The sequence below is a fragment of the Xyrauchen texanus genome, chromosome 5 (assembly GCF_025860055.1).
Source record: "Xyrauchen texanus isolate HMW12.3.18 chromosome 5, RBS_HiC_50CHRs, whole genome shotgun sequence".
In the NCBI taxonomy this organism is placed as follows: domain Eukaryota; kingdom Metazoa; phylum Chordata; class Actinopteri; order Cypriniformes; family Catostomidae; genus Xyrauchen; species Xyrauchen texanus.
The window spans coordinates 9806667-9832807 of NC_068280.1; the positions used below are offsets into that span (position 1 = coordinate 9806667).

The 26141-nt window shown below is 37.9% G+C and overlaps 1 protein-coding gene across 1 annotated transcript; it reads left to right on the forward strand.

The window, feature by feature from the left end:
* Nucleotides 1-18518, forward strand: LOC127644453 (zinc finger protein 397-like). Its single transcript, XM_052127639.1, has 7 exons — nucleotides 1-384; nucleotides 471-577; nucleotides 4472-4574; nucleotides 4919-5016; nucleotides 5429-5510; nucleotides 6325-7317; nucleotides 18175-18518. The coding sequence occupies exons 1-6, from the start codon at nucleotides 126-128 to the stop codon at nucleotides 7125-7127; spliced, it is 1452 nt and encodes a 483-aa protein (XP_051983599.1). The 5' UTR covers nucleotides 1-125; the 3' UTR covers nucleotides 7128-7317; nucleotides 18175-18518.
* Nucleotides 18519-26141: the final 7623 nt, after the last annotated feature.

The window sequence follows — 26141 nt, forward strand, 5'->3', positions numbered from 1 at the left end:
TCGTTGTCTTCGCCTTTAGATAGCTTCCGCACACACCAAGATACACTCATTTTTAAAGGATTTATTGCTATGAGCTGCCTCCCTAATATCAAGGTACTGTAGCATTGCCTGTAGACTCTAGCGCAATGGCCAATATTTTAACGTTTCAAACACAAATCGCCTCAGTTATGGAAGTGCTCGCAAACGCCGCTGTAGCAGAAATCTGCAGACTTGTTGAGGACAGCTATGCCGAATTACAAATCGAAATATCCCAAAGACAAAAGGAGAATAACCTCCTTAAAAAGAAATTGAAAATGACAGAAATCCGGGAATCGTTTTATCGCAGAGCGCATAAACTTAGGAGCGCGTCGACCACAACAACTAGTGCTCACGACAAAGTAGCAGGTAAAAGAGCGGTGATGCCATTATGCAATTATATATACAAGAGTATTAAAACTTGTGTACTCATTGAGAAGATATCTTGTTCACAGAGCGAATCGTGAGAGTGAAAGTGGGTTCGCTGAATGATGAGTGTAGTGATGGAGAGGGATCAGCCCGTTCGGGTGAGGGCTCACTACAAACCAAAACACTTGATCAGGTCAGTATATCCATTCAAATCAAGTGTAGGCCTACTGTTAACTGTTGTAGAGAAGTAACTATACTCCAAATGCTGCACAGATATAGGATGTAATTTAATGCAAAATGTCCTCAGTTGTGTTCCCTATACAATACATTAGTTGGTTGTGATATATTATTATTTCTGTCCGGTATTTGTACATGCTCAATTCACTTAGATCAACACAAGCAATTTTTTCCAAAGCTAAAAGTATTTATTTATTTAAAAAAAAAAAAAGAAAAAAAAAATATCAGTAGGATGTTGGAAACTGATACTTGCACTCCCTTCTGCAAAACTTGTCCACCAGTATTTTATTTAACCAATGAACCACAGCCTCTATTGAATATAGGATAATTTCCCACAAAGTTTTGAGTTATTAACATGATTTGCAATGACTATAGGACATTCTGCATATTTGGTAATTTTCGTTTCTTTTTTTTATTTATATTATTGCTGTTTACAATATCTTTAAGTCAACGCATGGCTAACAGTGCCTTTACTTTCTACTTGAAGGTGTATTTTTAGGTTCAATACAGGTTAACCTCCATCGACTGCATTTGTGGCATAATGTTGATTACCATTAAAATGTATTTAGACTCGTCCCTCCTTTTCTTTGAAAACGGATAAATCTGGGTTACGGTGAGGTACTTACAACGGAAGTGAATGGTGCCCATTTGTTAATGTTAAAATACTCACTATTTCAAATAGGGATGCACCGATACCACTTTTTCTCTTCCGATATCGGAAATCGCAGTATTGTCCAATACAATACGATGCTGTTGTTTTTTGCATGATCAGTTAAGAATATCTTTACATTATTGTGTGGAACTAATTGGGTATGCTCTTTAATATGTAAAGAAACACAAACCTCTAACTACACATTATTTCAATATAAATGTATAGCTTATCAAGAAACACTTTATTATTAACTAGTATACTAGTTAATGGATACATAGGATAATGTAGCAGCAAAATTAACAGTAATTCCAGTATAAGTCATCAGTAGAAAAGAAGCCGTTTTATGTTTTGCAAAAAAAAAATATCAACTTGTATCTGGACTTTAAAGGAAAGTTTACAAAGTTATTCTTTGGAACCCATTCAACTTAAATATTATTATAATTTGTAAACAAATAATAATATATTTTAATAGTAATATATCTCAACTGTGCACATTTAACATTTAAACCCTCACACTTTTATTTTGACATTCTGAACTCTCTTTATATATTTACTTATAAAACACAGCCTTTTGTGATTCACAGAGCAATCGCACATCTTCAAGTAGCTTTGAATAAAATGCACGAGTCATATGAACTACTTTAATTGTGTTTCAATGGATCTTTTATGTAATATTTTGAGCTTGAAAGTAGGGCTGGGTGATAAAACGGTATCGTTATTTATCGACGGTTCACCTTTATCGATAATGCTATAAAAAATATAACGTTCGATAGTTTCATTTAAATGCATTCAAATGTAAATAGACATGAAGTTTGGTTGCATGAACAACCCTCAAGCATGCGCCATCCCTGGATCATAAACGGCCTGTCATATGGCTTGATAAAGGAGCGTGCTACGAGTGACAAGCAAACAGCCAATAACAAGTTGTGTTGCTGTGTTTCGGTTGCGCCATCAACCATGTGACATCAGAACACACAAACACATGTGAAAAAGTGCCATGCCTGCCGGCGATGAGGAGATTATGAATAAACAAAAAGGACATGTCAGCTTGACAGTGTGGCAGTTTTTTGGTCTTTACGTCTGACCAACATCAGGACACTGTTGTGTGTCTGCCACAACCTATATCTACCTCACCTCAACAAACAACCCCCAAGCAGTCCATGATGGAGAGGTACTCGGCAACAATGCCTTATGAGATATCCTCCAAACGATTTTTGTAACATTTTATTTATTAAGTTCAAAAGTTTCTTTAACACTTATGTATTCTTAATCTTCATATAAGATATAAGAAAGACGATATTTGTTTAAATTTTATTTTATTTTTGACTGTTAAAACTAAAATTATTTTTTGTTTGCATTAATAGATTGGAAAAATTACAAATACAGTGGTTAAATGCAAACCGCTTTTATACTGGTGTTTGTTTAAAAAAGGTTATTCAAATGTATCAATAATTATCGATACCAAATGATATGAAACATTATACCATGATACATTTTTTAGCTGTATCGCCCAGCCCTACTTGAAAGTAACGAACATGACTAACATACAGTATCGGATTTGGATCAGGCTTGTCAGACTGATACCCAATCCGTCTAAATGCTTCAGTATCGGAGCCTATACCTATCCAGATATCGGATCGGTGCATCCTTTGTTTCAAACCTACAGCCAACAGATGTTAACATGATTTTATTGTGATAAAATCGCTTACTAAAATTTCTATAGAAATTTATATCCGAGTTTAGAACTTAAACGTTACAGCTGAAAAAATACACATGTTTTAACAGAATAATCAATGCAAGTTATTTTATATAATGATACACTTCTCATTTCTACCTTTTAAACCCTCTAAAAATTGTAACTGTAACCTCGATATTTGCTGTTTCTTTTTTTTAAGGAAAAGTTTTTGTTTAGTTTTTTTGTGGTTATAAACTTTATGCCACATGTTGATTGATGTCCATTTATCTTTTATTAACCTCGGAATATTCTTTGAATCTTCCAGATTTCATCTCTGTGATTATTCTACCTCAGTAGGAGTCAATCTTTATAGTAGGCTTAAGCCCAAAGTATACTTCGATCAGACATGAATGCTAGGCGTATGCGTAAAGGAATATGTGATGCAAATGTAATTATCAGCAGAATGCTTGAGCTCTGAATGCGTTTGGCCTGCATGTGTGAAGATGTCAGGAGATTTCTGTATTTGTATAACTACAGTCTAAATGGGTCTGAACTCCTGAAGAGAAGTAGTCCAATATCTCATAGCAGTAGTAGTGTGCATGTGCCTGTGTATTCGAGCACAGTCGAATCAGAATCAGCTTTATTGCCAAGTATGCTTACATATACAATGAATTTGTCGTTACAAAAGCTTCCAGTGCACAACAATACAAAACAGCAACAAGATATAGATAGTAATAAAAAATAAGTAAAAACTGAATAAAAAAAATAAATTAATAGAACATATAGTATATATAGAATACACAATAAGACAATATATACATATATACATATATATATATATATATATATATATATATATATATATATATATATATATATATATATATATATATATATATATATATATAATATGCATACAAACACAGACACACACATTTATACATATACATACGTAGTGCAAATCTAAATACAAATCTATTATATACAGTGCAAGGGAATGTAATGGCAGAAGAGGTTGGATGTGTTAGATAATATAAAAAGACTATGCTGTGAATTGCACATAATTATTGCTCAAAGGTGCAGTTTTAACCGTTCATGATACGGATAGCTTGAGGGAAAAAACTGTGCCTGATGGTTCTGGTGCTCTAAAGCGTCAGCCAGAAGGCAACAGTCCAAAAAGATAATGGGCAGGGTGAGTATATGGAGTATACTTTGTAAGTCTGAGCATTCGACTATAGCGTCAAAACCGAAGTGCACTCTGGGCTTTACCTTAAATAACATACTCTTGAGCTTTGTACTTCATCTTTTTTTTTCTTTCTTTGTATAATAAACAACTGAATAAAAACATCAATTTAAAACATTGTCATCATGGACAATTAACAGAAGTGTTACCTCCCCTTTTTGTGTCAGTTTCAAAATGTGCCAAGACCAATGTAAATTGATAACAAATTATTTCCAATTTCTGCTTTAATAAGGGAATTTTGTGTAAAATAAATGATGACAACATTGTGTAAATGTATCAGTCTATAAGGGATGAAGAGCCAGATGTTCTTATCATTAAAGAGGAGAAAACTGACAGCATAAGGTGTGGACAGTCTGACGGAGAAGCAAGGATTGCTGAAAATTGTACGTATAGTGCTTTGATGTCTTTAGTAATGGTTTTATATGTAACTTATTTTAGGGTTAAAATGTACAACCCAGCGGTCAGGTCTCATGTAGTTTGGGGACAAAATTTGACGAGTAAGCACTTGTCTATTAATGTATGAATATAATTATAAACATGCATATATGCTTGAATACAAATATTAAGAAAAAAAAATTTTTAATTTATGTTGCGTTTTGCTATTTTAATAATATTGAAAATTTTATAAAGGTAAACATATTTGTTGACTTTATAGAACATCTTTTCACCAAAGCATAATGAAACATATTAAAGCTTTCTTACCTTTCCCGTTACATCCACTTTGTAGATAAAGAGGACCCCCAGTCTATAAATGCAGGGGTCTTTGGAACAGTCAACAGAGATAACTTCATTGACCACAATACAAATCAACACTGCCGTCGAGAGGTCAGTATGAGTGACTGCAAACTGCTGGTTTGCTGATGGCCCATATACTCTAAATATGAACAGTAGTATATTAAAAGGAAGTAATAAAAGATTAACCAAAATATGGATTTTGTTCTCAGGCAATGGATATTTTCACTTATTCATAGTCAATATGTTTGGTTGTGGTCTATTAGATAAAAGATTGCTAGTAAAGAGACTTATTCGCTTTTGAATCTAGAACCTGTAAGGAAAGGTTTTGGAATGAGTTGGTTTTATTTCCAACAGAATCCTGGTAAAACCAACACTGAACAAATTTCAGATTTGACAATACAAGCTCCTTTAATAGCGTGTTTAATACTTCATGTCTCCAATTTAAAAGTTAATTATTTTTAACTTTACAAAATGTACCTTCAATGATTTTTTCCCCTGTCAGTCCAATGGCATGCAACCTGATCTCCCTAAGGATGAAAACCCAGAGCTGAATGTGACAGATGAAGACACACACATACTCCGTGGTAATTACAAAATTGTATTTAGTTGACTCAGTGACTTATTTCAGAGGTGTTAGGTGTCTGTTTTACATAATAATCCAAATATCCAGCTGTCTAGTGTCTACAAGCAGATGACACATCTAGAGGATGACCCATAGTGGATTTTGCCCATACCGATAACTAAAGTGGTGGAAAGGGCTGATAATGTTTTAAAACTGATTTATGGAATGTAAAAATAAAATACATTTGGGCACAGACATAGTCAAAATTGAGTAAAATCCCACATGCCTGTTTGTTGTGTAACCAAGATCCCAATAATAAATATAAATCCACAAAGATTTGGTGCATAACATGGGAATTTTAATTATAGTTAGCCCAAAATAAACCGAGGACTCTGAAATGTCGGCACTTCCAGGTTACACAAACACTCAAGGGAAACAAAACATGCACTTTTACAATAATCTACAATGTATTACAATACCATTAACACCATTAAGTAAACATTGCTATATGGGCTAATAAATACAGAATGAGCAGTAATTCATTAAAAGTAGATCATCATTCATTAATAGTACTGTAGATTATCAGCGATCGCTTGTCACGTCATATCTTTTTTTTTTATATAACATTTTGCATTAATTATCATGAATTAGTTCATAAACAGTGAGTCTTGGCTGCATTACAAACAACCATTGGCATTGATTAATCGGTAAAACCGATATATCGGTCGTCTTCTCATCACATCCATGTCGTGGCCTTTTTTACTGGTGATGTAATATTATATATTTGCTTACCGACTTGTACAGCTTCCAATTAACCATGTTATATTTAAAAATAGTTGAATCCAGAAAGGAGAGATGCTCCGATGGAGAGGCAGAGATTAACCTGCAGTCTGTCACCTCCTATGCCTCATGGGATTCCAGAAGATTTGAAGCAACAGCAAATAATCACTCATACACTGAAGCTGAATGCAACGCAGGGCCTTCTGCAAATCAATACTTCATGTACAGAGGGAGTGCAGATCCCACGTGTTCTTATGCATCTCAGATAGACTCTAATGGCTTGTCTGTACCTGATGTGGATAGCCATGTACCACTCATTGATGATGCTGTTGGGCCTGAGAAGGTGGTAATTTCTCAGTCTGAGTTATCGTCATATACACCTTGCTTTTCTTTTAAACAATCAGACACTCCTCAGATGCACAGAAAAGACAAGTTTATGTGTAAACACTGTGGAAAAGCTTTCTCTCAACCTAGCAGTCTCCTTTTGCACCAGAAACTTCATGCCAGGGAGAGGGCTTACAACTGCACACTCTGTGGTAAAAGATTCAGTCACCCATCTAGTCTCAAAAGACACCAAAGCATTCATATGGGAGAGAAACCCTTCAGATGCCTGCACTGCGGCAAGCAATTCTCTGATCCAAGTAACCTCAAGAAGCATGTGAATGTTCACACTGGTGAAAAACCTTATGGTTGTAGCCAGTGTGGAAAAATGTTCAACCAATCATCTAACCTCAAAACACACATGAAGATCCACACGCGTGAGAAGCCTTTTGGTTGTGAACTGTGTGGAAAGATGTTTGCGTATAAATACAGCTTGGTGAAACACCAACAGAGAAACTGTATGTCTCAGCTACAGTAAATCTTACTGGACAGATGTAGGCTTTGTTCAGCAGGTTGAGAAGACTTGCCTAGTCTATTTCTCAGTAGACGTAATGGTATGTGTGCTGCAGGAGGGGAAAGATTTGCATAGATTGAAGAGAACAATAAAATTCCACATTAAAACACATTTACACTGTTGGATCCTTATGGCAATTTACATCACATTCGAGGTAGGTTTCTTAAATTGTCTTGGCATTATATTGTATTTAGTGGCGCATTGTACAATTGTTAACACTCAGAAACATTATTTAAACTAGAGTCATCATACCTGCCAAATATTATCATCCATTTACTAATTAGAAGTAATTTAAAATATGTTTTTTACATTTTAACTACTGTCACTTGTGTAAAAGGCTGTTAAAGGGTTAGTTCACCCCAAAAATGTAAATTGTCACAATTTAGTCTCCCTCATGTTATTCCAAACCTGTGTGCCTTTTTTCTTCTTCTGTGAAGCACAATGTCATGCACTGTGCTTTCCTTTCAAACAATCAGACACTCCTCAGATGCACTGGAAAGACAAGTTTTTGTGTAAACGTTGTGTAATAATGTTCACGGTTTTCTCTTCATATTCATTGAGAAACATACAGTAAGCATGTCCTGTCAAGCTCCAAAAAAGATAATTTATCTCTCAATCACTGTCCTCAAATATCATTCACATTAAAATTAGCCACTGGTTGAAACCAGTTTATAATAGTACTAAAATTATTTGACCACTTTCCTATTAGATGGTCTCTAGTAGTCTGCGTTCATTTTTCTAAATAAAATTTTAATTGTTGGTTTATGATAGTGTGACCGGACATCTCGGTTTACCTGGGAAGGTCCCATTTGAAAAGGTGTGTCCCAACAGGTCTCAAAAATGTTTTATTATGTCCTGATTTCAGCTGGTAGACGTACTTATTTTTCTTCTTAAAATATCCTCATTGTCCTTCTCTTCTATTGTCTCCGATCTATTTTGATCTGACTCAGACCGTCACCATGGTCATTGAATGATGCCATTCTACTACCTGTTCTCGAGACCAAAATTACAAAAAAGTCAGGTGACTGACCTTAGGGGGTAGGCAGCGGACGGGCTTTTTTGCCTGTTCCTCTGTGCTTTCACACACAGAATAGGTTCATTCTTTCCCGAGCTGACTATATTTAGGCTGGATGTTTAAATATTTGTGTATGATTTGATGGACCAGTGAAGCTTCATTGCTGCTGTGTGCTATTGCTATATGTACACTAGGGGTGTGCTGTGAATCCATTATCTGTGTCCGTATCTGTAGCGAAGTCAAAATGATCTGTATTTGGATTGAACCGCACGTGGGCGTGACTTAAACCGACTTAAGTACGCCAAAACTCAATAAAACGCCCATTTTAAACTCCTTTACATGTAAAGTTTCTATTAAAATAAATATGCCATGTATATGCCTAGTTATAAAATATAGAAATTATTAGGCTGTTATTATTTATTTTTATTCATTCTTTTATTCTTACCAGATTGAGCCGAATATGTAGGCTACATTAATTGAATGTTTTGTTAACTGTGGTTTCTCCTTGTGTTTCTGACATTAAAGCTGGAGTATGTCATTTCTGCGACACTATTGCCACCGAACAGAATTGCAAAAATAAACGTTTTTGAAACAGCTTTCTGAATACGCCCCTTGCATGCAGTTGTTCAAACAGTCAGATAGTCCTGCCCCAATTCATGCCATTGAGTCAGCGATGTAGACCATCCAATCATTACATTCGGGCCGAATGAAATGATTGGACGGGCCTTTTACAGGCCTGTGACTGCCACAGATAATGGATTTTCTTTTTTGTATTAGAGCACTTGATTTATTGATTGCTGTCAGGATGCAGAGACTTACAACCAGTATAACAAAACATGCTTCTGATGTAAATTGCATACTCTAGCTTTAATATCTGTTGAAACTGAATTTTAGTTATTTGTTTTCATCCTTGCATGTATAACAACATTATTCTGGAGGTGCGAGGGGTCAAACAGTTGTGATATGTCAAGCGTACATTACGCGTACAATAAATTAGAATAAGTCAAAATAGCCAACAAGCAGGTGAAAACCCTGTAAGTCTTTCAGAAAGTTAAGATACACTCAAGGCTGATTTTGTGGGGATGTATTTTAATGTAGATGACATCATTTAGTTCAATTACATGTAAAGAATTAGAGAAATGCAGTGGAATAAATAAGAGCGAGCCTCTACTTTTTCCAGAATAGAATAGACCGATACCGATAACCAATATTTCACAGCCCATTGTGGCAGACACTGATACCAATATTTATATATATATATACACACTCACCTAAAGGATTATTAGGAACACCATACTAATACTGTGTTTGACCCCCTTTCGCTTTCAGAACTGCCTTAATTCTACGTGGCATTGATTCAACAAGGTGCTGAAAGCATTCTTTAGAAATGTTGGCCCATATTGATAGGATAGCATCTTGCAGTTGATGGAGATTTGTGGGATGCACATCCAGGGCACGAAGCTCCCGTTCCACCACATCCCAAAGATGCTCTATTGGGTTGAGATCTGGTGACTGTGGGGGCCATTTTAGTACAGTGAACTCATTGTCATGTTCAAGAAACCAATTTGAAATGATTCGAGCTTTGTGACATGGTGCATTATCCTGCTGGAAGTAGCCATCAGAGGATGGGTACATAGTGGCCATAAAGGGATGGACATGGTCAGAAACAATGCTCAGGGAGGCCGTGGCATTTAAACGATGCCCAATTGGCACTAAGGGGCCTAAAGTGTGCCAAGAAAACATCCCCCACACCATTACACCACCACCAGCCTGCACAGTGGTAACAAGGCATGATGGATCCACGTTCTCATTCTGTTTACGCCAAATTCTGACTCTACCATCTGAATGTCTCAACAGAAATCGATACTCATCAGACCAGGCAACATTTTTCCAGTCTTCAACTGTCCAATTTTGGTGAGCTCTTGCAAATTGTAGCCTCTTTTTCCTATTTGTAGTGGAGATGAGTGGTACCCGGTGGAGTCTTCTGCTGTTGTAGCCCATCCACCTCAAGGTTGTGCGTGTTGTGGCTTCACAAATGCTTTGCTGCATACCTCGGTTGTAACGAGTGGTTATTTCAGGCAAAGTTGCTCTTCTATCAGCTTGAATCAGTCGGCCCATTCTCCTCTGACCTCTAGCATCAACAAGGCATTTTCGCCCACAGGACTGCCGCATACTGGATGTTTTTCCCTTTTCACACCATTCTTTGTAAACCCTAGATATGGTTGCGCGTGAAAATCCCAGTAACTGAGCAGATTGTGAAATACTCAGACCGGCCCGTCTGGCACCAACAACCATGCCACGCTCAAAATTGCTTAAATCACCTTTCTTTCCCATTCTGACATTCAGTTTGGAGTTCAGGAGATTGTCTTGACCAGGACCACACCCCTAAATGCATTGAAGCAACTGCCATGTGATTGGTTGATTAGATAATTGCATTAATAAGAAATTGAACAGGTGTCCCTAATAATCCTTTAGGTGAGTGTATATATATATATATATAAAGTATACATTTTTAATCCTTTAATCTGGAACTGCTAGCTCATTTGAGAAATGTGTCATTTAAAAGCTTGGAATTTGGACTTGCTGCAATTTAAGGTTTGGTGGATGTAACATGAACTAGAAATGTGCCTATATTGCATATGTACGCTGATTTGAATGACAAATAAATGACAATTTGTATAAATTGTATCGTGTCTGTTTGTGGTAATCCTGATGACTCACTAACAGAAAGATGTTTTAATGCATTAAATCAAAATGAGGCTATAAACTGCATGTAAGAACATTAAACTACAAAACACACAATAAAAACCCCTATCTCTATACATAGTGTAATATTTATGCTTGCAGCCAGACTGCGAGTGCAGCAGTGGTTTGTGTGTGTGTTACGCATGTGTGCTTGCACATCTCGTTCATAGACGCTTGTTACAGCTCTCATCTGTGACAGTTCCACTGTATAACTTAAAAAATGTGAAAGCGTCAATCATAATGGGAATAGGTAACATCGTATAGATCAAATAGTCTTTGAGTTACAAAAGTCTCCTTTACAAAACTCCTAAATGACAACAAGCACATTCATTTCATAATTCCTAGTAGACCTGTCACGATAACTACTTTTGTTGGACGATATATTGTCCCAGAAATAATTGCGATTTTATGCCACCGATATAATGATAATATAAAAGCATAATAATGCAAGTACACACTTTCAAAGAGCAATTAAATTTAATTCTTAAGAATATTTGAGTTTTTATGGTTAGTTGTATTGCCACTTTTTGTTGACACCGTTTTTAAACAAAGTCGACATACTGGCTCGTTCACATTAATGGACACTCCTCTCTCGCTCGGCTTAAAGCCAAAATGTTCCCACGCTGGAGCTGTGGAACTTATTCTTCCAAACCTAGCTGGAATTATGCAATCGTCGGGAAAACACCTACTAACACACCTATTACTTTCGAGTTACAGCAGGGCTCGATATTAAGCATTGTCATATGTGTGTCCTTAGGACAAACTATTTGGTCATTCACTAGTAAAAAAAGTAACTTGTCCGGGGACTAAAACAAAAGAAAGGACATAAGAAAAAAAGGAGAAAAGCCTCCATAATCATCAATTACACCTAGATTAAAAACACAGTGCAGAAAGATGGAAAATCATTACTCACCCTCAAGCCTGTATGACTTTCTTCTCAGGAACACAAAATTAGATTTTTGGCAGAATGTTAGTCACTGTCACTGCATTTCCCCCCCATAAAATAAAAGTGGATTGAGAATGAAACTAACTTTCTCCCTAACGTCTCCTTTTGAGTTCCAAGGAAGACAGAAGGTCAGACCGGTGTGGAACAACATGTATTCTTCACACTATAAGATATAACTAACATTGAACAATATTTTACAGCATTTATCAATATTAGTTAATGTTAGTTACTAAAACAAAAATATAATTGTTCATTGTTAGTTCATAGTGGATTAACTAATGTTAACATATACAACTTTTTATTTTAATGTATGAAAATGCTATTAATATACTTACTCTATGTTGGAATTAAAATGAATTAATAAATGATATAAAAGTGGTGTTTATTGTTTGTTAATGTTAACAAATGGAACATTTCTGGGTAAATCATTTCTTTTGAGAGTACAAGTCAATTCTCACCAATTTCTTTAAAAACGGCTGTTTAATATTGACAAAATGCATTGAAAATGTTAACAGATAAAGTCCTGAGAGAAACTTGCTGCTAAATCAGTTATGTTGTATATTCAAAACAGATATGCATATTAAAGGTAGATAATGTTTTCCATGTGTGTAATTGATTAATGTTATAGTATTACTATAATTCTTATGTTTATTGTTACATAGGTTATTAAAATTAAAATGAACTGATTCACATGGCAGAGAAAATATCTCGAATGCATACATAAGATGGAGCTCTAGAAAGAGGAGAGATCTGTTTTAAGCGTTTCTCTTCACTCTACAGATGGTATTATTACATAAAGCATTTGTGCAATTTCTGCCTTCCTTGCTGTTTTATGAGGGAGCGCCACGATGCGACGAGACATAATTAGAACTCTCCAACGTTCGCGCTTGCGATGATGACAGTTTGTTGATTATAAACAGGAGCAATAGTTTTATCGCAACGCTCCCTTATAGAGAACTACGGTCAGGCCCGACTCCACTTGGCAAAGCATGGTCTAGCTTGCCCCACGTGAGAGTCCGGCAAGATGGCGGATTGAACGGTTGGAGGAAATTAGTGCACCTGGGGAAGTTCCTCAATTTGAGTTTTCTTTATTAATTACCCTGCTAAACAGCTGGAACTGACTGTCTGACCATGCCGAACGAACAAAAGAACAAAAAAGACAATGAAAAAAGCCTCCGAACTATGCGATATTCAGACCATGATTATGGAACGGACATGGAGACTGCGCCCAACAGTGAAGGAAAAAGAGGCCATGACGAGATAAATAACTCCCCGCCATTAACTCCATCCAAAGGAGCACATGTGAAGAAAATTTCCAAGCAAAATCCAACCGCGGTGGAGGTTTCAAGCACTTCACTCCAGGTTTGATAGTCAAGACCAAAAGATGGCGGAGCTTGACGTTAAGCTAACTCAGAACACTGTGATGATTGCTAATCTTACGAAGTCAATTGAGTTCAATGCTGAAGGGGTCAAGGAATGGGATTTTTACTTTGGAAACCCAAATGTCTGTCCTGAAAGAAGTTGATGAATTCAGAGAAAGGTCAAAGGAGCAAGATATATACAGATGGCGCTGGAATTTGAGAATAAAGGGAATCAAAGAGAAGGTAACGTTGGATGAAAATATCAGGCAAGAGGTGATACGACTGTTGGTGGAGATCGCACCAGAATGGTCCCAGAAAATGGAGGAATACGTGGACACTGTACACCGCCTGGGGAGGAAGGAGGATAACAAGACACGCCAGGTGATCATGCAGTTCACAAAGCGTCAACATAGAGATGCCATCTGGAGAATGACTAAAAAGTCGCAGGTCTGTGAGGCTGCAGGGATCCGGTTCGCCGAGGATTTGACGAAGGACGACATGCTGGAAAGGGGAAAACTCTGGCCGAAAATTCTGCAAGCAAGGAAAGCGGGTGAGAAGGCATATTACAGGGGACCTTTTGGCTACATAAACGGTCGTCGCATATATCCCAGATAATAAAAAAACAAGTCATCATAGGCATGGAATGACTTTTGAAAATGATCAGTTAAAGGCAGGGTAACGTTACATCCCTATTTGTTTGAATGTTAGAGGATTACCCATTAGTTATAATTTTAAAGAACTAAAAAGAGATCTTTACTAATATAGTTAGGCTATATATTAGGCTATATATATTTTTTGTTTCCTTTGGTGGCTATTGTTACTGCTTTATTGTTACAGCAGTATTTTTCCTTTTCTTTTTTTCTTTATGTTAAAGACGAGTTTATTGTTAACTTCTTTGCACACAAGAGGCCTTAGAGATTCAGTCAAGAGGAAGCAGTATTGTTATTTTGAAAGTGACAAAATGCCCACTGTACTTTCTTACAAGAGACTCACTCCTGTGACGCTGATGCCACCTTCTGGTCAAACCAATGTGGGGAAAAGATTATATTCAGTCATGGTTCCAATCGATCTGGCGGTGTAGCCATCTGCTTCAATAAATGTCCAGGGAAAGTAATTACTTTTAAAGCTGATGGATTTGGTCACTGGCTTGCTGTTGTGTTAAATATTGAAGGGATTTTTTATTGTTTTGGTGAACATTTATGGATTTAATGGTAATAATCAGAACAAAATGCTGTTATCGAAAGTTACGGATATAGTCACTGAATATAAGGAAATATATCATATTCGATATTCATTCAATTCTCATGGGTCAAACCCAATGGTAGTAGTAAATCCAGAATAGATTTATGGTTAGCAACCCCTGGAATTTCTAGCAATGTCTCAAATGTGTTGATTAATAGTGCACCTTTAACTGATCACTGTGTGATAAATCTTGAATTAAATCCAGATAATAGGCCCAAAAATAAAAAAGATTACTGGAAATTTAATGCAGACCTTCTAAAAGATGAGGAATATAATAAAATGATCCGGAATTTGATAGAGAAAATTAAAAATGATATACATGTGGGCAATTATAGTAGTAGATGGGAGTACTTTAAGTTTAAGGCAAGGGAGTTTTCGATACAATACAGTAAATCCAAACATAGGAAACAAAAGCAATATGAGATCCAATTGGTACAGGACATTAATAAATACTGTGATAAAACTCTAATGTCCAATGATGATAAAAACACATTCATTAACCTACAAGAAAAACTAGATCACTTATATCTTAAAAAAGCTCAAGGGGCTTATGTAAGGTCTCGGGCTAAATGGATAGAGGAAGGGGAGAAAAACACGTCTTATTTTAGTGGATTAGAGAAAAGGAGACAGGAGAGAAAGATAATTAATTCATTAATGATTAATGATACAGAGTGCACAGATCATAAAATAATATCTGAAGAAATTTATAAATTTTACTCCAAACTTTATGGCTCTGAATATTCAAGATATGACTCAGATATTTTCCTTGGTGGTTTGAGGCAGTATATCCCCAAGATAGAATTAGCCTTTAAAGAAATATGTGACTCTGAGATCAGAATGGCAGAATTAGATGAAGCAATTAAGAGAATAGCAGTAGGGAAAGCACCAGGACAAGATGGCCTGACATCCAATTTTTACAAATTCTTTTGGGTTGACCTGAAAGGATTTTTATTGGAGGCTATAAAGGACATTTTGAGCAATAGGACAATTACACAATGAAACAGGGGCTAATAACTCTCATTCCCAAACAAGGCAAAGACAAAAGATAAATCAATAATCTTCGCCCTATCACCTTATTGAACACTGACTATAAGCTGTTTTCTCATGTGATTGCTGACAGGTTGAGGAATGGTCTGGCTGATGTTATAAGTGATTCTCAATCTGGTTTTCTCCGAGACAGATCTATACATAACAATATAAGATTGGTATTAGATCTGTTAGACTATAAACACTTAATTAAGGATGATGGAATTATTCTTTTTGACTTTACAAGGCCTTGACATGGTCAACATAGATTCCTTTAAGGACCTTGGAGTGTTTTGGGTTTGGGAATAAGTTTATTGACATAATCAATATGCTATATACAGACATCAATAGTTCAGTGTCTCTGCCTTTTGGAACATCTAAGCGCTTTGATATAAAGAGAGGCATTCGACAAGGTTGTCCAACCTCGCCTTTGTTATTTATCATTGTAGCCGAATTACTAGCAATCCATGTAAAAAATAACCCGAACATCCAACCCCTAAATGTCATGGGAAATTCATTGGTAATAACTCAACTGGCAGATGACACCACACTTTTTTTTAAAGAATGCAAGACAAGTTCCAGTGGCATTAAAAGAGATTTCTTTGTTCTCCAAAGCATCTGGTTTAAAGTTGAATATGGAAAAATGTGAAATTATAACTATTCAAGACCATGACATGATTAATATGTATAATATACCAGTTAAAAATGAAGTCAGATACTTAGGTATTATAATTTCTAAAGATAAAAAGGTTAGAGAAACATCCAACATAGAAAATATCATTCAAAAAAATAGAACTATTCTTAACAGTTGCCTTCAAAGAGACTTATCTGTTTTTGGACGCATTTTACTTACTAAAATGCAAAGCTTGTCAAGACTTACCTTCCCAGCCTACTCATTGGATATACCTGACAAATTAATTAAGAAGATCAATCAAGATAATTTCAATTTGATATGGAAAAATACATATCATTATGTATATAAAAGCGATACAGTGAAACCTGCCAAAGAAGGGGGGTTAAATGCCATTGACTTTGACCCAATGAATGGTACCATCAAATTAAAATGGTTACAAAATTTTATTATAAAAGGTGATAATTTCTGGTTTGATTTCCCCTTCAAAATCTTCAAAATGTTTGGTGGCATACATTTCTTATTAAGATGTGACTTTCCATCAACAGGTTCTCCAATACTGGAAACTCATATACAAACATAACTTTACTCCTCACACAGTCCCAATATGGAATAACAGAAGTATATTAATTAAGAGAAAATCTTTTTTCTACAGTGAATGGATGGAAAAGGGTGTCTGGTCGATTGTTCATTTATTAGATAATTGTGGTAACTTCTTAACATATGATGTCTTTATCCGGAAATACAGTTTGATGTGCACTGAGAGGAAATTTAAAACTGTAATTCAGGCAATCCCACAAGCGCTGATCATTTTAGTAAAAGGCATGTTAACATACTCTGTGGTTATTCCTCGAGAGCCCACGTTAATCATAGATGCATCTAATTTCTTAGATAAAAATAAATGTAATAATAAATTTTTTAGAAATGTCCTCACTTCGATCTGCTTCCCTTCACCATTCAAGAGAAAACATATCTTCCAGAAATTTACCAGCAATTGTTTAGTGAAGATAAGAACCAGTTACCTTTCTTTTCCTATTTCACCGAAGGTAAAAGAAGTTCACTTCAAAGTGATGAATGAGATTTATCCATGTAACAACTTCTTGCATCAAAGATTTAATATGGATGTGAATGTTTGTACTTTCTGTGATTATGACATTGAAACCGCAGAACATCTCTTCTTCTCTTGTAGTGTAACCCAGACCTTCTGGGATGCTTTCCAGTATACGTTAAATACGTTAAATTTGGACTTCAAATGGAGAACAGGACAACTGAGTTTGGAGTGAATAATCTGATTTTAATGGCCAAATATTTCATACACAAATGTCGATTTCTTAAAACATCCCCTGTCTTTAATGCCTTAATGCCAGGATCGGCGCTTCTACGAGATCCTCATGGCTCAAGCAGAGGACCGGCAGGCAATCCTCAGCCTCCTCAGTCAGGAGAAAGTCCTGGCTGCGACCCCGGATAACACTAGTCCCTTGCAACTGCCCTCACTCATGAAGATGGGCACGGAAGATGATCCAGAAGCCTTCCTCGACATGTACGAGTGGACCGCCGAGATTTGGCGTTGGCCGCTTGCTCGGTGTGTGGCCCGGCTTATCCCTTTGTTGTCCGGAGAGACCCAGCTCACAGCTCAACAACTGCCGGCTGCTAGTCTCCTGGCCTACAACATTTTTGAAGGAAACCATCCTGCAGCGGGTTGGTTGGAGCCTGGAACAACACTGATAGCTCTTCCGGTCGATGGAGTTGGAGAGGACCGGCCACCCGTTTGCCTTGTCTCAATGTCTCTGTGACGTCTACTAGATGTGGCTACTGGGGGACCGCGATGTCAGAGGGGTGGTCGACCAAGTGGTGCTGGAACAGCTGATCCGCTGGATTCCAGAAGGTACAGCTGAGTGGGTCCAGTGCCATTGCCCGGAGTCGCTGGAGGAAGCGGTCCAGCTGGACCATTTGGCGGCATGCCCAAAATATCTTTCTCTCCCCCCCCCCCCCCTGTGTTTTCTTCCATCTCTTTCCACTCCCCTCTCACTCTGTTCTATCTTCAGGCCCTGTTCCTGCACCCCGGAGGAGTGGAAATCTGCCGCCGATGCCGGCTCCTCACTTGCGCCGTTTTATCCCTTTCCCGGCAACTTCAGGATTTACCCGCTCTCCCCCTCAGGCAGATGTTCCTGCCCCCACAAGTGTGAGTGTAGCACCTGGGGCAGCCTGCTGGCATTGCAGGGATCCAGAACACTTCCGGGATCATTACAAGGATATTTTCCAATGTACAAGGGACATTGTGGCTGGGTGGAGGGTGGGGCCGGGTCGTGATTCAGCACACCCGGCAACTAATTAGGCTAATTAGCCCTCAAGAGGGATAAAGGCTGTACGAAGATGGCAGTGCGACAGAGAGAGGTGTGTGTGTGTCTTTGTGTCTTTGTCTTTTTGGTTGAGTTTTATATTAAACTATTATATTGTCAAGCCGGTTCTTGCTTCATCCTTTCCTTTAAACCCTTTACACTGGTGCCGAAAACCGGGAAGGCCCGGCCACGCCCTGCCACAGACATATTCAAAATTCGAGCACATAACAAGCCTTGAAAAGATAACTGATTAAAATCATGCGTTTCCAAACTCTACACCAACCATGTGAAAAACCACCCCATACAATTCAGTGCATAAGAAGAACTGTCGGAAGTGATTCAGAATGTTTTGCTAACCAATTCAGTTCCTGCTTTCCAAACAGGATAAATCAGACTCCAAAGCACACTTTGATGGGAGAACAATCAAGATAACCATGCTTTAAGCTTAAAACTGAATTACCAATGACATTTACTTAAAGGGATAGTTCACCCAAAATGAAAATTCTCTGATAATTTACTCACCCTCATGCCATCTGAGATGTGTGTATGTCTTTCTTTCTTCTGCAAAACACTTTTGAAGATTTGTATAAAAAGAATGATATTTAAGCACATTTTAACTATAAAATTTAACTCCCAGTCAGGTGTTGACGAATGGCCAAAAAATACCCTAGTGCTCCCTTGACATAAGCACGATGGCACATGAACTGAGGCATGACAGAGACACAACCAGTGAGTCGAAGGAAAGTGCTAACACGTTTGTGTTACAGGAGCACTCGGGTAAATTCAGCCATTCATCAACGCCTGACTGGAAGTGAACTTTTATAGTTAAAAAGTGCTTTAATATAATTCTTTTTCACACACAAAGGAATCCATTCACTTTAGAACACATTAATGTCACAGCTGGAGACAGAATAGATTACTTTTATGCTTACTACCTGTGCTTTTTGGACCTAAACATATCTAATTGTCACCCTCTCCCATTCTAAAGACCTGCTGAGCCTGGATCTTTTCTACAAATCTTCAAAAGTGTTTTTTAGAAGAAAGTCATACATATCTCAGATGGCATGAGGGTGAGTAAATAATCAAATCATTTTCATTCTTGGGTGAACTATCCCTTTAAATGGTAAGTTCCAAATACATTTTATTTATGATTCCCACACCTTTCAGCCCTCCAAAGCTCTCACAGTGGATGGTAAAGTCTTCAAATGGAATAGGGCATAGGGATGATTACTTCTAAATGAAATACACCCATTGAAAATAATAATTTTCTTCATAAGAGTCATTCAAGCATCGCTGGTTCTATAATGTGCCATATTTAGTACGTTACAAATGAGTGTTTCAACTATCCCTGTATTAAAACAAAACCCAACAGTTGTAACAAATGCGCTCCTTGTTTTTACACTCTAATTGTGAAAAATAGGAACTCTGTTTATGGGTTTTTGATATTAATTTTTTTGATAGATAATGGCATTTAATGTGTGAAATATTTATATGTTCTGTTAGTATTTGTGCAGTATAGAAAAACAAAATAGTGTTACAACTGCACTTAGTCTACCCTACTTATCTGTTGATAGTTCAGACTGTCTTGTGGAGAAGTAATGGAAGAGAGTTTTATGAGAGCTGCTGGTTTCCGCCTAAAAACCCTTGGCAGAGCCCTTCTACCAAGGTGAGCCTACAGGGTTAGCAAAGCAATGCATAACACAGCACCCCCATAGACATTCTATGGGCGGTATGCTACACTGGCGAGGAGACAAGAGGCCATTCTATGGAGGCGATAATTCAGTATGCTGAATAATCTGCTTTTGTGAGGAAACAGCTCACCACTTAATTAATTTACTGCCTGTCTATTAATCTTCAAAATGTTTTTCACTAAACAATCCTTTTGGAATAAACTATGTGTGGAGTTAACTACATTAAAATTGCTATTTTATAAGAGAAAAGACAAACAATTTGTGACAGGTAGATGTCAGTTTATGGCTCTCCCCATTCATTTGAATGGTATCCGCAAATGGTGACTTCATGTTGGAACATGCTAGTTGACCGTTACGCTCTCTCCAATGGTAAAAATATGGAAGTTGTTATCTCAGAATAGAAGACCTCCAACCTTGGGTTCCACATACCCCAGTTTGAAAAGTGAATCTATGCTCTCTTCCTAACAAAACAAATGAACAATGGCAGTTGACCATAGTTCTATGGAAAAACAATACTCAGACTCTCTTATTGTATTATTATCTCACTGATATTAACAGAGCCAACCTGACCTGTGAACTGCCAAAATACAGACAACACATTACATGCCCCACCAGAGACAGAAATATACTGGATCACTGCTACACAACATTAAAGGATGCACATCGCTCTGTCCCCCCAAGCAGCTTTTGGACTGTCTGATCACTGTCTGGTTCATCCTCTTCTGACCTACAGGCAGAAACTTAAATCAGCTAAGGCATAGTAAGGACTGTAAAAAGGCCAAAAAGGATGCTTACAGAGGTGGGGATATAATCTTGTATAATCAGGGCAAAAAGACACACTGACAAAGGAAATTAGAGTGGCTAGAGGCCCAGTATACTTCATACCAAATCGAAGAATGAACAGGTGTTAAATAATTTAGAACAAACTCTGTCCAAAAAGAACATGCTTTTGTATTTGTCGGTGGTTCGTAACAGCTCGTCTGGGTGAACTTTTAGGAAAACCTCTAACAGGCTGCTAAACACTTTCTTACTACCACTGGTCCACATCATCACTAGGTGTGATTTAGAGCTCCACCTACCTTGAGGCCGACAGCTCATTGTGGTAACATTGTTCAGTTACACAAGATCAGTCAATATGAACACACCGGTGTGCAGAGTTATTAGCAAGCTGGTGTAAATTCACCTACATCTCATCATCATTTGCATAGATATTTTCCAAGAACATGTCATGATTTTTTTTTTTTGTTTGTTTGTTTAATTAGTCTACAAAAGGAATCAAATTTACTCAAATACTCTTAAGAGCCCATTCACTCCTTTGCTTTATTTCACTCATGGGCTTTCTGCAGTGAAAGATATTCACACCTCTACCAAAAATAAGATATCAAAATGATTGTTTTGTCTGTTTTGCCCATTAACACTCTTTTATACACCATGCAGTAGTATCAGTGCCATCATAGATTACAATAACAGAGTGTAACCAGTGCATATTATGGCCGTGTGCAGCGTGTTAGTGCATTAGCATCATGAATTCATAATGCAAACAAGACAAATAGTACATTTCCAACTGCATATATAGCTAATTCCATTGGACCCCACTCACCCAGTCCACTACCTCTTTGAACTGTTGCCTTCTGGCTGGTGCTACTGAGCACTGAGCACCAGAACAGCCAGACACAAGAACAAGTTTTTCCCTCAGGGATCTCATGAACATTATCTCATGCAAACGATTGCCCCATTGAGCAATTATTATGTGCAATACCCAGCTAAGTCTATTTATATTTATTTAACATATCCTACCTCTTCTGCACATTACATTCCCTTCCACATAACTGTATATAACATATTGGTATTGTAGATATGTTATTTTTGTCTTATTGTGTATTAGCATACCTTATATTTTCTATTCACTAACTTATTTTATTTATATATTTTATTATCTTTGTCTTGTTGTATTGTTTGTGCACTTGAAGCTTATTTCACCCATACAAATTCCTTGTACCTGCAAGCATACTTGGCAATAAAGCTCATTCGGATTCTAATTCTTAATTGTTTTTTTCTACAACATATTACACACAGTCAAACAACAAATTGTTATATTGAAGGATGAATGTATGTCAAACAGACAGACGCGAGTAGTAGCTTAGCATTTCTTTTACTTTTCTCCTTCCCTCCTCCATCAGTTTTTTAACAAGTCAACTTATCAGTGCCACCTAGTGGACATGAACATTATAGCAATGCAATAGAGAACACAACATCTTCCCCTTTTCAGAAAGAATCCAGCTGTATATCACAACAGAAATAAACAAAATCAAGAATAAACACATTTTAAATCAACAAAATAACTGGTTTTAACTTTTCGTGTCTTTTTCATTCAAATATCACCTCTGCTATCTCAAGTTCTTCATTTCCTATCTAAAACATAGTCCTTGGTCCAGACGGGTTGTTGTCGAACTCTAACAGACCTATTCAACGGACTTGTTGTTGTTCCATGTTGCACCTCAGTAGGAGTAACACTTTCACTTGATTTCGGCATTTCAGCAAGACGTGAGGCATTCCATACCTTACCATCATCAAGCAGGTAAGAATCTTCACCTTTCTTCTGTACCACAGCTTTTGGTTGTGTGAACTTCCAGTCACCCTTCTTTACCATCCAAGGTTTCTTAACTCGAACTAGATCACCAGGTCGGAATCTTGAAGGTTTTGCATTTCTCCTGGCATCAGTGTAAAGCTTAACCTTGCTTTGTTTCATTTTCACATGTTCTTGTATCACGTTTCTGTCAGTTTCTCTTACCGGAAAGTCCATGATTTGTAACTTGGTTCTCATACATCTACCATGGAGTAACTCAGATGGTGTAACTCCTGTAGTAGCATGAGGAGTACTTTGATAGTCCATCAAAAATGTTTGAGTGAACATCTTCCAAGGTTCTCGTTGGATTGAAGCAGTTTGAAGGCAATCTTTCAGAACTCTGTTGAACCTCTCGACTTCTCCATTCGCACGTGGATAATAAACAGCAGATCTGAAATGACGTATGTTTCTCTCTCTCAGAAACTCAGAAAACTCAGCCGAGATAAACTGAGGCCCATTGTCTGAGACCAACTCATTTGGATTTCCTTCTCTAGTAAAAACAGTAATCAAAAACTGTTTAACAGTAGACGTGTCAACTCTAGACGCAAAAGCGACTTCTGGCCATTTGCTGAAGTAATCCACAAGCGTAATTGCATATCTGCAGTCTAACGGTGCAGTTTCGAATGGTCCGACAATGTCAATAGCGACCTTTTCCCATGCAGCAGAAGGCAATTCAACAGGGTTGAGAGGAGCATCATGAGTCACAGCAGACTTGTCGTTTTGTTTGCACGTCTGACAGTTTCGTATCAGGGCTTCCGTCTGGTTGTCCATCTTTGGCCACCAGTACAATTGCCTAAGTCTTTGCTTTGTACGGACCATGCCTTGATGTGATTCATGTGCCAGTTCTATTAGTTTCTTCTGTAGTGACTCGGGTACCAAGAGACGGTATGTTCCTCTGACAATACATCCATCCACGACAGCGAGCTCATGTCGGACAGGAAAGTATCCCTGTACGTCCGGATCAACATTCTTCATGTTCTTTGGCCAACGTGTCTGTAGATATGTACACAGTTTAGAGAACACTGGGCAGTTGTCGCATGCAAACTGGAAATCTTCCTTGGTGATTGTGCTGGAAGCAAATGAAATCAGAGCAACAGACTTAATGGTTTCCGCAAAGTCATGTTCATTGTTAGTGAGCGGCAATCTTGATAAGCCATCAGCAACACTGTTCAATGGACCAGGCCTGTATTCAACATTGTAGTCAAACTCCATTAACCGTGCAGACCATCTAGCAACACGTAACCCAGCTCGACAATTCCCTTTACTCGTGAGAAGAGTAGTAAGAGCTTGATGGTCTGTGCGTAGTAGGAACTTTCTTCCCCACAGCCATGTACGCCATTTCTCTGCAGCCCAGACACATGACAGTGCTTCCTTCTCGACGATGGAATATTTTCGTTCAGCCTCAGACAAGGAACGTGAGGCAAAAGCAATGGTACTTTCTTCTCCAGTGCCATCCAGCTGAGTCAAGACAGCACCCACACCATAGTCTGAGGCATCACATGAGAGGATTGTGCTGCGATTGGGGTTAAATAAGGAAAGAGCAGAACTATCCACTATTGCCTGTTTAACTCGATCAAAACTTTCTTGTGCTGCAGTAGTCCAGTGGAATTCACAGTCTTTACGAAGTAATGCTCTCATTGGGTCAACCAGAGTTGCATAGGCAGGCACGAACTTACTGTACCAGGCACTAAGGCCCAGAAACGACCATAGTTTAGCTGCATCAGTGGGAGGGGGTGCATTTGTTATTGCAGTAACATGAGTATCATCTGCGTGCAGGCCATCAGCTGAGAGTCTGTATCCAAGAAAGCTAAGTGTCGTCAAGTTGAACTTACACTTTTCTGTATTCAGTTTCAACCCAGCTTCACTAATCCTGTGCAGAACAGCTTTGAGATTTGCATTATGAATGACTTCGGATGCACCATGGACAATCACATCGTCCAAGTAACACTGTACACCGTCAAGGCCTGTTAAGATAATGGTCATCATTCGTTGAAAAGCAGATGGTGCCGAACACAGTCCATATGGTACTCTACAAAACTGATATAGGCCTTCATGAGTAATGAAAGCAGTGAGTCCTCTACTCTCCTCATGTAATTGTACTTGGTGGTATGCATTTTTGAGGTCAAGAGAAGAGAACATCACTGATCCATGCAATTCCGACAGTATGTCTTCGATCAGTGGTAGAGGATGACTGTCTTGTACCACAGCCTTGTTAGGTTCTCGTAAATCAACACACATGCGAATTGTGTTGTTCTTTCGTTTTGTTACCACGATAGGAGAAACCCACTCAGATGAATCAATCTTCTCAATTATGCTATTCTCCTCCAGCATCTTGAGTTCGTCTGACACTGCTGCTCGCACTGATAAAGGTAAGTGACGGAGTTTTTGTTGTACAGGTTTAACTCCAGAGCGGATCTTCACTTTGTGTGTGAAATTTTTGCACATCCAAATCCAGCGACAGTTGGTATGGAAACAGGACTATCAGCAGAAACAAGCGAAATATTGGATGGTTGAAGCATTGCACAGTGAGTAGCAGGTTCAATCAAGGTACCACCCTTAATCTCAATGTCCAGTGCTTTACATAAATCACGTCCAATGAGAGGAGTTCCTGCTTTGACAATGTTAAACTCACCAGCAACAGTCTTTCCGTAATATGTCACATTCAGTCTCAGGGAACCACACACCGGTATGTTTTCCTTTGAATACGTCAAAAGCTGCACTTTCGGTGGAGTCAGAACACATGAGCTGAAGTATTCTTTGAATATGTGTTGCGGTAGAATTGATGCACCAGACCCTGTATCCACCATCATCCTAATGGTACAGGTCTGTGTAGGAGATGTGGGCGTAACTATGGTAAAAGTACCCACTGGAGCTCCATCATCTGTATGACAATCATTCACACACAGCACTGTCACTTCAGGCAAGCATACATCATTAACTGACTTTGATGCTGTCTTGCACACCTTTGAGAAATGTCTGAATTTTCCACATGTTCTACATTTGCAGTCTTTAGCAGGACAGGACTTATCATTTGCAAGGTGGTTAGCAGAACCACAGCGGTAACACTGCTGCTGTCCCTTCACACGCTTATCCTCCTTCGACTTAATCCTCATTTTATTTTTGTGCATTCGCGTCTTTTCTTGCCTCTGAATCGCTGCAACTTGTTTTGATTCCCCTTCAGCTATGACTTTGGCGTCTGCTACTGCCGCTTCAGTTTGTCTTGCAATAGCTATCGCCTTGTCAAGGGTTAACTCTGGCTCTAGTAACAGTCTTTCACGAATTCGAGGCATGGACGTTTTTCCACAATCTGATCACAGATCATTTCATGCTCAATATTACCAAAAGCGCATGTTTTC

Coding starts and splice junctions, on each gene's coding strand:
- LOC127644453 (XM_052127639.1), top strand. CDS start 126: ATGGCCAATATTTTAACGTTTCAAACACAAATCGCCTCAGTTATGGAA. Junction 385..470: donor TGCTCACGACAAAGTAGCAG/GTAAAAGAGCGG, acceptor TCTTGTTCACAG/AGCGAATCGTGAGAGTGAAA. Junction 5,511..6,324: donor AGACACACACATACTCCGTG/GTAATTACAAAA, acceptor ATTTAAAAATAG/TTGAATCCAGAAAGGAGAGA.